The sequence below is a fragment of the Chaetomium strumarium genome (genome assembly GCF_033439665.1).
Source record: "Chaetomium strumarium strain CBS 333.67 chromosome Unknown B0T15scaffold_3, whole genome shotgun sequence".
Lineage (NCBI taxonomy): Eukaryota > Fungi > Ascomycota > Sordariomycetes > Sordariales > Chaetomiaceae > Chaetomium > Chaetomium strumarium.
The window spans coordinates 1826109-1837027 of NW_026944431.1; the positions used below are offsets into that span (position 1 = coordinate 1826109).

Consider the following 10919-nt stretch of genomic DNA (forward strand, 5'->3'; position numbering starts at 1 on the left):
CTGAGAAAATCTAGACAGAAAGACCCACGCCTTCAAGATGCCAGGAACGCTAGACTGCCTCGCAATACACGACGCCAACACAAGGCAACGAGCTGAAGCATCTTAGGTAGAAGAAGAAAGATAAAAGAATGGGCGGTTGAAGAAAAAGTCAAGCCCTAATGCACCGACAACTCCATCGCTCAGAAACCAACATCATCCTAGACAACCAACCTCTCTCCCTTCCCTGACCATCATGACGACTTTAAAACATTCACTGGATCTCCCCCCCGCCCCCGGTCATTTCCGCTACCCCTTAGTCACACCACACGATCCCCTCACCCCACCCTCAAAAAGACTCAACCAGTAACTCTCCTCACCCACAGCGTAGTCGGCTCCCACTCCGCCTCGCGATCCTGCCTCTTGTACGCCCGATGCAACTTCAAGCCCAGTTCGTACTCCTCCCGCCGGACGTCGGCCAGCTCCTGCTGCAGCGCCTCGACCTTTTTCTTCTCAGCCTCGCGCTTGCGCACCACCTCGGCGCTGTTGAGCAGTTTGTCGGTCGGCATTAGCTCCGTCATCTGTTTGATCGACCGGTCGATGTTGATACGCCGGTTGGCGAGCGCACTAAGCTGCGCGTTGAGCAGCCTCACTCTGTCCTGGGCCTCACTTGCTGACTGCTCTGGCGGTGCGGGCGGTAGGTCTTTGTTCATGTCCGAAGCCGAGGCGCGGGAGGAAGGGCGGTCCACTGCGAGGGCTTGCGCGCGGGCTACTGCGGGGTTGGGCGCGCTGGTGGGGGCTGGCTTCGGGGTGGTGACATAGGAGGGTTCGGCGGCGTGGAAGGGGGATGTCATGAATTGATCGATCGGAGAGGTTATGAGGCTGTAGTCGGAGGAGGCGCGGCCTTTGGGAGGCTGTGGTTGGTAGCCGGCTGGTACGGACGGGACGGGCGGCTGCTCGTTGTCTACAACGTCGTCATCTCGGGTTGTGCCCGTTTTGCTTGTCGCGTAGGTACTGAAGCTGAATCTGGAGGGGGGCTGCACGTATGGTTCCTCATCAAGGACCGGCGGCCGGGCCGTGTCCGGGATGTGCTGGGGCGACGGCTGCGGTGCGTCGGTCTGCTGAGAGTATATTGACGATACACCAGATGGTTGGTGGTGATGGTTTGTGTGCACTGGTGGTGGCTTGCGGCGGATCGCGTTCGAGGATTCCGGCGCGTGGGTGTTGAGAGTTGGGCTGGGAAGACCGCCGGGTCCGTAAAGACCGTCCCGTGCCAGCTCCCTAGCAGCAAGACTTGGCGCATCACCTAACCCTGGATTTCCGGATAACGGAGGGCTTGGGTATCTCGAAGCTGTCTGGGACTGAATCGGTGTGGCTGCTGCGGGGTTGGATATGGGTAGCATTCTCCTTATGGCCTCTAGTGGCGCAGGCCTGGCCTGCGTCTCAGATGGAGGGCTGATAGGCGGAGTTTGGCCACGCAGGGTCTGGCCATCTTGCGTGTTATTGGACTTGGAACTTGCCGCAGGAGGGAGATTCCTCCTAGCGCTCTTCTCGGGAATCTTCAGGGGCGGGACTTCGCGAGTGTCGTGGACCGGGTCGACAATGGCAGTTCGTCCGCTTGCCCCGCGCCAGCCGGGGCGCGACGACGACGTGAATGCGCTGGCGGCAGGGTCCGTGTTAATCTCCCTGGCAGCCGCGGCCTTCTTTGCTATTCTCCGCACCCGATCACCGAAAGAAGGCGCCGCCGTACTTGGGCTGTTCTGCGGCGATGCCCATGCATGCGCCGTAATGCCCAACCCCTGGGCGAACTCAGCTGGCTGTTCAGCTGCCTGAACCTGCGACGGCCGGCCCGGAGCGTTACTTGTCTGCTCGCCCATCAGTGGATCCCACCGGGGCGCTTCACGGCCGGGTGGGTTCCGGGATTGCTGCTGGTTAGGTCCGCGTTGGGCCGGGTTCGCGTCGCGCCCCGCTTCTGATTGTTTCCGGCGCTCTCGGCGCAGCATGGGAATGCTGGTTGCGCCTCGGTTTTGCGGAGGACTCTGGGTCCTCGGATATTGCTCCGATGCGTGTGTCCAATTTGAACTGTTACTTCTCAGGTTGTCGGTGTTGGGAATTCCCACATGTCGAGGGTAGACTGGCGCGTCATCTTCGTCGATCGGGGAGACGTCGCCCGGCAGGAAGCGATCGGCGCCCCGGTCGTCGGGCTCCGGAGAGCTGGGCGGGGAGATTTCATCGGCCCCCCGGTACCGATAGTCGTACCTGGTCGCCACGGTTGCTGCGTAATTTGGTTCAAACGGTGGTGATATCTCCTCTGGGGATGAGTCCTCCTCTGGGTAAACAGAGGAGGCTGGGCGAAAATTCGAGGTGCGGACTGTGATGCGACTTTGCACACGGGGAGCGGTTTCGCTGTTAAGGTAGCTCGGTAGCCACGTTTATCAGCCAACTGCTCAATATGGCTCACTTGTAGCCATGCGCGTGTGTGAAACCGGAAAACGCTCGCCACGCGTGTCTAGACTGGGCACTGCTTCCTCGGTGCAGCTCAGGCCTGTTGCAACAGGATGTGTTTGGGAAGAATGGAGGGGTTGCAGTGAGCGCGCAGTGCGCAGCTAACTGTTTAAGGATGCCCCAAACGGGCAACCTAGGTACCGCCCGTGTAAGCTGCAGCCGGCTGAGGCACAGCCAGAATCGCGGGCCATTGTGGACCCATCCGGTGCCCCGCAGCGGGCACCCAGCAGCCAGGGCAGTGCCCCTGCCGGAGCAAGCGAACGGGGACGGGCGGAAGGGCAGGCAACGGAACTGAACTGAAATCAACTCACAAACGCGATGCAAAAAACTCTCTTGGAGGCCGCGGTGGAGCCGGGCCGCCCTTGATGGAATAACTGTATCCCTTCGCCGTGCTCATGTTTCCGTAGCTTAGACCTAAGCCAACACGTATCCGATTGTCGTCCAGGGGGTTCGGGGCTTGCCTCCCCGAGTGATGGGGCGTGATCCGAAGTCTGTCCCACATCGTGGGCATTCAAGACTTTTCGATGCCCTCGAGAAGATGGTGGTGGTTCAAGCCCAATGTTCTTGCGCCAGGTCGGCCTCACAGATCTTGTCCCTTCTTCACTTTCTAGATGCTCCGAGATTATCGCCCTTCGAGGAATCAGAAGCGAGAAGCGAGGGCGGAAAGTGGGACAGGGCCGCGTTTAACGTTAGATCGTCACAGAGGTGGTTTGACCAACTCAGGGGTGTGCGCCCCAGCGATGAAGCGATACCTTGTGAGGGCGCCCAGCGTAAGAGTGCAACTCCTAGGTATATGATCAAGATGGCGTACGAGACACTTTCTGTTGGCAGATTCCTAGAGGGATCGAAATGAGAGCTAAGCAAGGATGGGTAGAACAGGATTCAGCATCCATGGACGTGGGATGGAGGAGGGGGCCGCCAGCTCCTTATGATCAAGCCAGGCAGCGTCTTGCAGCAAATACTAAGCAAATACTAGTATACCATGTCACAATGTTGTCTGTTTTGTTGACCGCCTGCCGGATGCCATCTGGGTAATTTGAGATTTATTGGACTGCGGCCGGCTTGTGCAGCCCGTCTCCACGTGGAATATTGTGGTACTCCGAGTAGCGTACTCGGTATGTTGTCTGGAAGTAGAAACGGTAAATCAGGCGACGGGCCACGGGCAGACGTGATCTCTTCTCTTATTGTTTTCACTTCGAGTGCGACCGCACCAGTCATTGCCCCTGTCAAGCGAGCGGCGATGGTCGTGTTAACTGGCCTTCAGCGCGGTTTTGAGGCGTGACGCGTTGACAGAAAGCCACTAGATCCGTTGGTCCTCGCCGCACGCTGCGGTCAATACCCCGGTCTGCTGTTGATGCCAAGCACCATTGACCTGCCCTTTGCCTACCTACCGCGGAGGGTTGACTACCCCGTATTTGTGTGCAGTACATGAAGGATACCGTCAGGATGATCGAGAAGACATGTCACTCACCGAACGCTGGTAGACGAACCAGGATGCAACTCCCTGTTCAGCCATCACAGCATCTCAGCCGCTTATGCCATCAGTCTTCTGTGCCGTGGTGGCACAGCAGAAGACCTTGGCTGAGCCGCACAGGTCAGGCTGTCGTGCACCGGAAACGTACTGTACATACTTCGTGGGGAGTGACCATGTTGAGTTCCGGTGCGGGAGCAGTTTAATAAGCGACGAATCAACATATCCGGCCGGAGCAGCATTCGGCAGAGTGGGTCGATGGTAGCATTCGACCGTCGTTTCAGATCAGAGATTGTGTGTTGTTGAACTGCGTGTCATATTTTTGGAAGATTTTGAGGGACTCGAGCTTGGCCAATATACCCGCCGGGTCCGAGCTCGTCTGGTCAACCGATTCCGGTACTCCTCCACTGTTAAAGCAGACCACCACCGGATGATTGCAACCCGTTCGCTTATGTATGAGGCACAGTGAAGTAGCCTTGATACCAGTTGGCTCATGGGAAGGGTCGTTAAATAATCATTGACCACTGGCAGCAGACAAAAGTAGGGGCAAAGTCCGGAGCGTCACGCGAGCGTGTAGATTTCCAACCCTAACCCGATTCTTCCTCTTCACCAAAGAAATAAGTACTACCTCTTACACAACGAACTTGAAGTGATCTCGCTAATAAACGACACCACATTGAACAAGCACCATTCCCGCAGGATCTCAAAGGCAGGATCTCAAAGGCAGTCTCGTACCCAGAAGTCACTTTGTACATGCCTGCGGTTTGCCATCAAAGGCTTTCCAATACGCGGCCACTGTAATCCGTACTTGGTCCTACACAATGCAAACACTGAAGCGCTGAAGCCGCCTCAGCTGCGAAGGAAGCCACCGCCATCTTGGTTCTTTTGTTTGTTCTGCGCCTTCGAAGCAGCTCTGCGGCGCATTCCACACCGCTCTTGTCAGCTTTGTTCCCTGACCTTGCCGTTGATGCCCGACGTAGGCCGTGCCATCTTTCGAGAAGCAATCGCCGTCGTTCCAGCATCGGGGCACCGTTTGCCGTGTCGCAGTTGAGCAGACAGCGGGCATGTACCTGGAGGATGGCGTTGGTGTTTGAGCGCGCTAGGCTCGCTGCGAGCCTCCGACCTAAGGATCCCAACGATAAGGTATGATTGTCAGGCACGAACATCCAGGGAGTCGGTTTTAGGCGTTCAACCGCGGCAGAGTGTCTGCGCCAGTCCACGAGGCAGCTGTCCATCTGTTGTTCATGGGCTCTGCAATGAAGGAAGACTAACTTTATCCTACCATGATGCCTATGCTATGTGGAAAGCCAGGTTTGGGACCAAGTCCCTTATCGGACAACTCGAAGTAAGGCCGTGACCTCGAAATAGAACTACAAGTATTCAAAAGGTTCCTACCTATCTTCGGTCCGGAGCATCTTCACCGTCCCAGGGCGAGTCTTACTTCTCACCATTCCTTGATCCGCGTCCTGACAGCCGTGCACTCAGAAAAAAGAAACACGAGGGGATAAACTTACGCGTCACCATCACCATTTCCCTCTAGGACACCATCTCAGGCGCCAGCGGAGAGTAGAGTACTAAATATTGTAAGGAGAAGTCTCAATAACGGACCTGAGTGTGCGTCGGCCCCGGAAAGCCTCTGCCCCAACTCTCTCTAGCAGGGAGTGCAAATCAAAAAGAATAGGCACGAGTTTGCAAACTTTTACATAGAACAACGCATATCTCCAGCCTTCCCTTGGCGGACCCGGCGGTATGGTTAGGATGGGTATGACAGGGCTGCGGGGTCCAGAGACTACGAGTAGGATTGAGCGTATCGGCTAAGCTACCTATCCAGACTCCTGACCAAAGGGCCTTCGCATGCCTTGGGGCTTGCTCCGGGCCAAGAATGGTGATCTAGAGAGCAGGGTATATCGACAACCTTCCCACCAGAACGCCGGTCTTCTCCATTAGGACATCTACCCGCCCAAAACGTAATTTTTTCTTTCCTTCCCAGCCCATCATTGGCCCGAGTACATCCTCCCAACGGCTCTACTTCTTCTCCGTTCTTCCGCGCTCTCAACCACAACGGTAGTGACCATATCCATCTGGATGGCCATGCCCTCCTCCCTCCCCTCCCCGCCTCTACTCCCGTCCCGGGCATGGCCCTGAGCCGCGCCGGCATCCCCTCCCGTTCCGCCTCCTCCACCGCTACCACCAAAGCTAAACAGAGGCCGCCACCCCATCCGCCTCTTGACCCACCGTCCCAGCCCAACACCTTCCTCGCCCTCTCCCCTCCTCTCGCGACCACCGCTGCCGCCGCCATCCTCCCCAGCACTATCCTCCCCGGCCCTGCCGCCCTCGACCCAGATCATATTCCCAAACCTCCTCTCCGACGGCGTCCTCATGAAGGTGAAGGTATCCAGGCCGGACTCTTCGCTGTCGACGGCGGCGCTGAACAGAAGCCGGTGCCGGGTCACGCCCCACAGCAGCACGTCCAGCCAGCCGTTACTCGTGATCAGCGCGCCGGCGAGGCAGAAGTACCAGATGGGCACGTCGGCGCCGGCCATGGTGGCGACACGCCCCAGGGCGAGCGGCGCCGTACAGAGGATGTAGATCAGCGGGTAGAGCAGGAAGCCTCTGTGGTGGCCGCCACCGCCGCTCTGGGCTGGCCCTCGGCCGGGAGCCGTAGATCCCGCCATCGTGGTGGTGGTGTGGACGTGGGAGGACGCTTTGGGGTTGGAATGGGTCGTGATGGCCGAGTCGGACGAGGAAGAGGGATCCGCGGGGCCGGTGATGTTGGTGCGCGAGTCGGACGTTGCTGGGAGGTCCGAGATGGAACCGGAATTCGCGGGCCGTTTGTCTTGCCTCCGGAGGGAGAAGAAAATGAGGAGGTACAGGATGGCCGTTACCACGAAGGCAATGAAGATCCAGAGATAGTGCAGAAACAGACGGAGCCTTTCGTAGCGGACGTTGACCCAACACTGCATGGGGACGGTGTTAGTTACGTACGGTAAAAAATAGGACAGATACCTCGTCTCGGACTTGGTGACGATCGGCCGAGAGATGAATGAGATTGAGAACTCACCCACGCAGCGGCCCGGACATAGAAGCCTCCCGCCACCTTTCCATTGTCCGTGATCGCGATCCCGAGGACGGCCATGAGATAGTTGAACACCCATAAGCCAATGATGGTGGCGTAGACAGCCAACTGCGGCGGTGTGTAGCGCCACACGACGGCCAGGTACGTGTGCACAGCGATGGCGGTGATGAACAGACTCGACGACAGGTCCCCCGTCGAAACCAGCCAGCCCTGAGCCCAGCATGCAGATGTCCGGACCGTGATCCCGTTGTCCCCCACCCAGACGACGTTCAGCAGGAAAGCGGCGGCCTGGTGGAGATCAGCCAGCAGGAGGTTGTAGACCAGGACCAGAAACTGGTTGGGGTACGTTTTCTTCCGCTGGGCAGTCGATGGGGGAGGAGGGTGTTTGATGTCCTCACCCATCAAATGGCGCTCTGCGAGTCCCAGGGACAGGTCAACCGGCGGCGGGGCCGATCTCTGGGCCGCGTTCTGGTGCCTCCGTTGCTTTAGGTGCCATCGCACAAGTTTGAAGGTCAGATAGAACAGCACCACCGCAGAAGAGATAAACGAAAGGAAGGCCAGGACGGCGACTCCTGCGAGTCCTTGGCGGTGGCCGGTGGGAAGCGGGATGAGATCGTTGCTCTCGAGGGCCAAGGGGCCGCGGCCGTTGCCGTCCGCCATGGTGGTGACTAGGAATTCGGGAGCTGTACTGCACAGCAGACTCCCGCTCACTTCATTTCCATGAAGTACGTGTCGTTCATGGATAGCAGGATAGCAGGATAAAACCCAGATATGTCAGGGGGGGCGGCCGTTTTCATGAGGCGTCCGGGTGGCGCCGGAGATCGACCACTGTCTAGAGTTCCGATGTCCACTCTTGACAATAGCACTACTTTAGCTCATGTTTAGGGCGATTTCATGGTTGGCCATGTTAGAGCACATGCACGGCCCGACGAAATCAACCGAACCGAACCATGGGCTTGCATGCAACCCTACTCCTTTCAGCCAAGCTGTTAGGTGAATCCTTCGACTCCCATGCGCCTCTCGAGATTGGGGAAACCGTGCCCCTGGTGTGCGCCGGCGCTGGTGTGCGCCGGCGCTGGTATGCGCTCTCGAAGTGATCCGGCGCATCATCATGCAGGCAAACGCCCTATGACCGCGGAGGAAACTGGCCCTGCATTCGCTCATGCACTCGTGCATCGTTGTGCCCCCAGAGAGCGGCGAGTCGGCGACAGCCGGCTACCCCTTTTGCACATCCACTGGCTCCGGACCAAAGGCAGCTGGAGGTAAGTTATCACCACAGAGGACCGCATCGTCACGACGTCAAGGGAACCTGGTCGAGATTCTTGTTGAATTCCCTTCGTCTTTGCCGACCTTCCAGAGGTCCACTGTCCACGCGAGTCAGGGGGGCCCTCGATGAACTAAGGTGCTGAACCGCAAGACTGGGCCCGACTTTCATGTGTCTTATTAGGTAGCATGGAAAGTGGGATTGTCGAGATTGTCTAACCCCGACCATTCTTTCCTGCAGCAGGTTTGCATCCTGTGACAGGAGCCGAGATGCACACCTTTGATCTCGCTGTGGATATTTCGAGGGCCTCAGTAGATAGTTCGACGGTCTCCAACCCGATCTGGAAGAGGATCGACGGGTGAAGCCATAGCCAACTCTACAGGCATACGCGCCCAATAGTCCAGTCGCGGTCGGGACAAGCTCACAGACTCTGAATTTTATTTTTGTTCTTATGTGATTTAGCCAGTTAGGCCTTTTGAAATTCAAGGTATGTTATTGTTCGTATGCACGATTGCATTGCCATGGTGAGTTTGGTGACGGGAACTTGTAGGTGGCTGCCTGCAAAATTGGGCTGTGGCTGACCCGTCGATCCCCTTCCGCAGGCGGTTAGAGACCGTCGAACAATAATTAGGTACCTAGTTAGGTAGTTATCCACGGCGTTGATCTGGATGAACAAGCATTGTCGAAAAGTGCCAGTGAGAGATACACAACTTGAAGCATGCCGAGACCATGCGAAAGGATGATGTTTGCGAATACCGGGCCACTGTACTCCATAGGTACATACCTATACACTTTCTGAAGATGACCTACCACTCTTCGAGCCATGATTTGGTCAATGAATGTTGTTCAAACGTCTGCGAGACCCCTCGTAACTGCAGTCAAACAATTGAACAATGAGCTTCTTTTCCGGCGCAAGCAGCCTGGTCCCTGTTGAGACTAAAGACCTCGGAGCCTTGGCGGCGTTTTGACACATCACGGACGAGCACGGGCCTATACCTTTTTCTAATAAGCCACTTTAGTTGAACGCCCGAGCTCCATGTGGGGGGTAGTGTAAGATGCGCGATTGACTTGGAGTTGGGGGCGAACATCTGAACATGCGAAGATGAAGATACTCCATACACTACACTAGGCATGTGCAAAGTTTGCTCGCATCTCCATTTGGAGTCTCGACCATCGGCCTTGCCGGGTGATTATGTGATTATGTGATACCTGGCTTGTTGCAATTGTAGTGTAGGCGGTCAGCAATGAACTGGGGGAAGTGGGACTTTCAAGAACGCTACCATGGCTTTGGGATTTTTGGCTGACACCTGCCAATTTTGAATTCAGCTTCGTGACTTGGCAAGCCGAGCACATGAAGCATCACGTGAGAGAGTGTCCTGCCAATGAGTGCGGCCAGAGATGGTGCAATCCGCGCTAGTCCCAATTAGGGCCGCGTCTGCAAAACGTTCTTTTCCACGCCGACGATGACGAGCTTGTCTCTCTCCTCTTCTATCTCCTCCGCCATTCTCATGCTCTATGTGCTATAAGAATCGTGAACTCCTCCTGAGGATTCCACCGGTGTCGTGTTCGTGGTTCTACGATGTCAATTGACCGAAGCCGACCGTCACATCGCTGCGAGCCCACACATCAACGAATTCCATTTCCTCTTTGGGAAGAGTCGCCAGATCACAGCACCCATATCCTCACGACCAGTTGAGCATTTGAGGATGTGCTTACAAGGTAGAAGGGAAGTATTCATTCTCATTATAGTTTGGCCGTTTGCACATCCCAGAACCGTCAGCATTGCTCGCGGCAATTCACACCACACCCCAGACATAACCAATTTCACAACTCCAGTCTCATTACAGCTTCTTCCCATAGGCGGAGTAGTATCCGCAGTTCTTAATATGGCTCTTCTTCCCCGTTTCAGCATTGAAGATGTGGCATCCTCCTTTGGCGACGTTGGGCGGAGTGTACAAGTGAAGGGAGACAGCGAAGTCGCTGCCCTGATTCCGCACCCGGTGAACGCCCAGCTCATCCGCCATATACGCCACCTCGTTTTCCTGGTGTACTTTCTCAGATATCACGCGCATCGGCGCCTCGGCCTTGTTCTCCGGGAAGGCATATCTTGTTTCTGTCAAGTTTCCCCGGAGGATCTTCATCAGGCAATGGGCATTGCCGTGGTCGTGGATCGGACTACCTTTGCCAGGCGACCAAACGAGAACAAGCTATCTTTCGTCAGCCAGGGGCAAAGTAAACAAACATCACATTGTTCCCCTTTCCTCCACTTACCAGGTTGCTCTTCCCATTTCCTTCGTCAACCAGGTTCCTCGTGTAACCCCGGCTCTCATCGCCCATGGCGTACTTCGACCACTCTCTCGGGTCTGAGTCATACTCGCGCATCAATCGCGTGAGGTGCTCGACATCGACGTCGTCCGAAGTGAGGCCGGAGCAAGGGCCCAGAGCGTCCTTCAAGGCCAGGACGAGGTCATCAAACCGGTTGTTGTCAGCGTTGATACGGCAAGGGAACGTCGCTTGGTACTGGGACAGAGAACTCTCGACGATGCCGACCGCCATTGTGAAGGTGTTGAGGCTTGGGTGAGGCAATAGTGCAGCTACGGCTTCACGGGGAGGATCCGATGTGGATT

At 56.6% G+C, this 10919-nt stretch overlaps 3 protein-coding genes across 3 annotated transcripts; all 3 read right to left on the bottom strand.

The window, feature by feature from the left end:
- Nucleotides 1-126: 126 nt before the first annotated feature.
- Nucleotides 127-2983, bottom strand: B0T15DRAFT_552940 (uncharacterized protein; the record flags this gene model as incomplete). Its single annotated transcript, XM_062870312.1, has 2 exons — nt 127-2382; nt 2793-2983. The coding sequence occupies 2 exons, from the start codon at nt 2981-2983 to the stop codon at nt 336-338; spliced, it is 2238 nt and encodes a 745-aa protein (XP_062722636.1). The 3' UTR covers nt 127-335.
- Nucleotides 2984-5557: 2574 nt separating this feature from the next.
- On the bottom strand, nt 5558-7793 carry B0T15DRAFT_155646 (G protein-coupled glucose receptor regulating Gpa2-domain-containing protein). Its single transcript, XM_062862048.1, has 2 exons — nt 7014-7793; nt 5558-6909 (listed from the first exon to the last, which is right to left on the bottom strand). Exons 1-2 carry the CDS (start codon nt 7686-7688, stop codon nt 5947-5949), a joined length of 1638 nt encoding a protein of 545 aa, XP_062722637.1. The 5' UTR covers nt 7689-7793; the 3' UTR covers nt 5558-5946.
- A 1998-nt stretch (nt 7794-9791) lies between these two features.
- B0T15DRAFT_573768 (RmlC-like cupin domain-containing protein) lies at nt 9792-10848 on the bottom strand (the record flags this gene model as incomplete). Its single annotated transcript, XM_062870936.1, has 2 exons — nt 9792-10499; nt 10564-10848. 2 exons carry the CDS (start codon nt 10846-10848, stop codon nt 10134-10136), a joined length of 651 nt encoding a protein of 216 aa, XP_062722638.1. The 3' UTR covers nt 9792-10133.
- Between the last annotated feature and the right edge of the window lie 71 nt (nt 10849-10919).

Bases quoted from the DNA above. Each gene is read 5' to 3' on its own strand.
- B0T15DRAFT_155646 (XM_062862048.1), bottom strand. From the start codon at position 7,688: ATGGCGGACGGCAACGGCCGCGGCCCCTTGGCCCTCGAGAGCAACGAT. The intron at 6,910-7,013 runs GTGAGTTCTCAA...GTCCCCATGCAG, and splicing joins ATGTCCGGGCCGCTGCGTGG to TGTTGGGTCAACGTCCGCTA.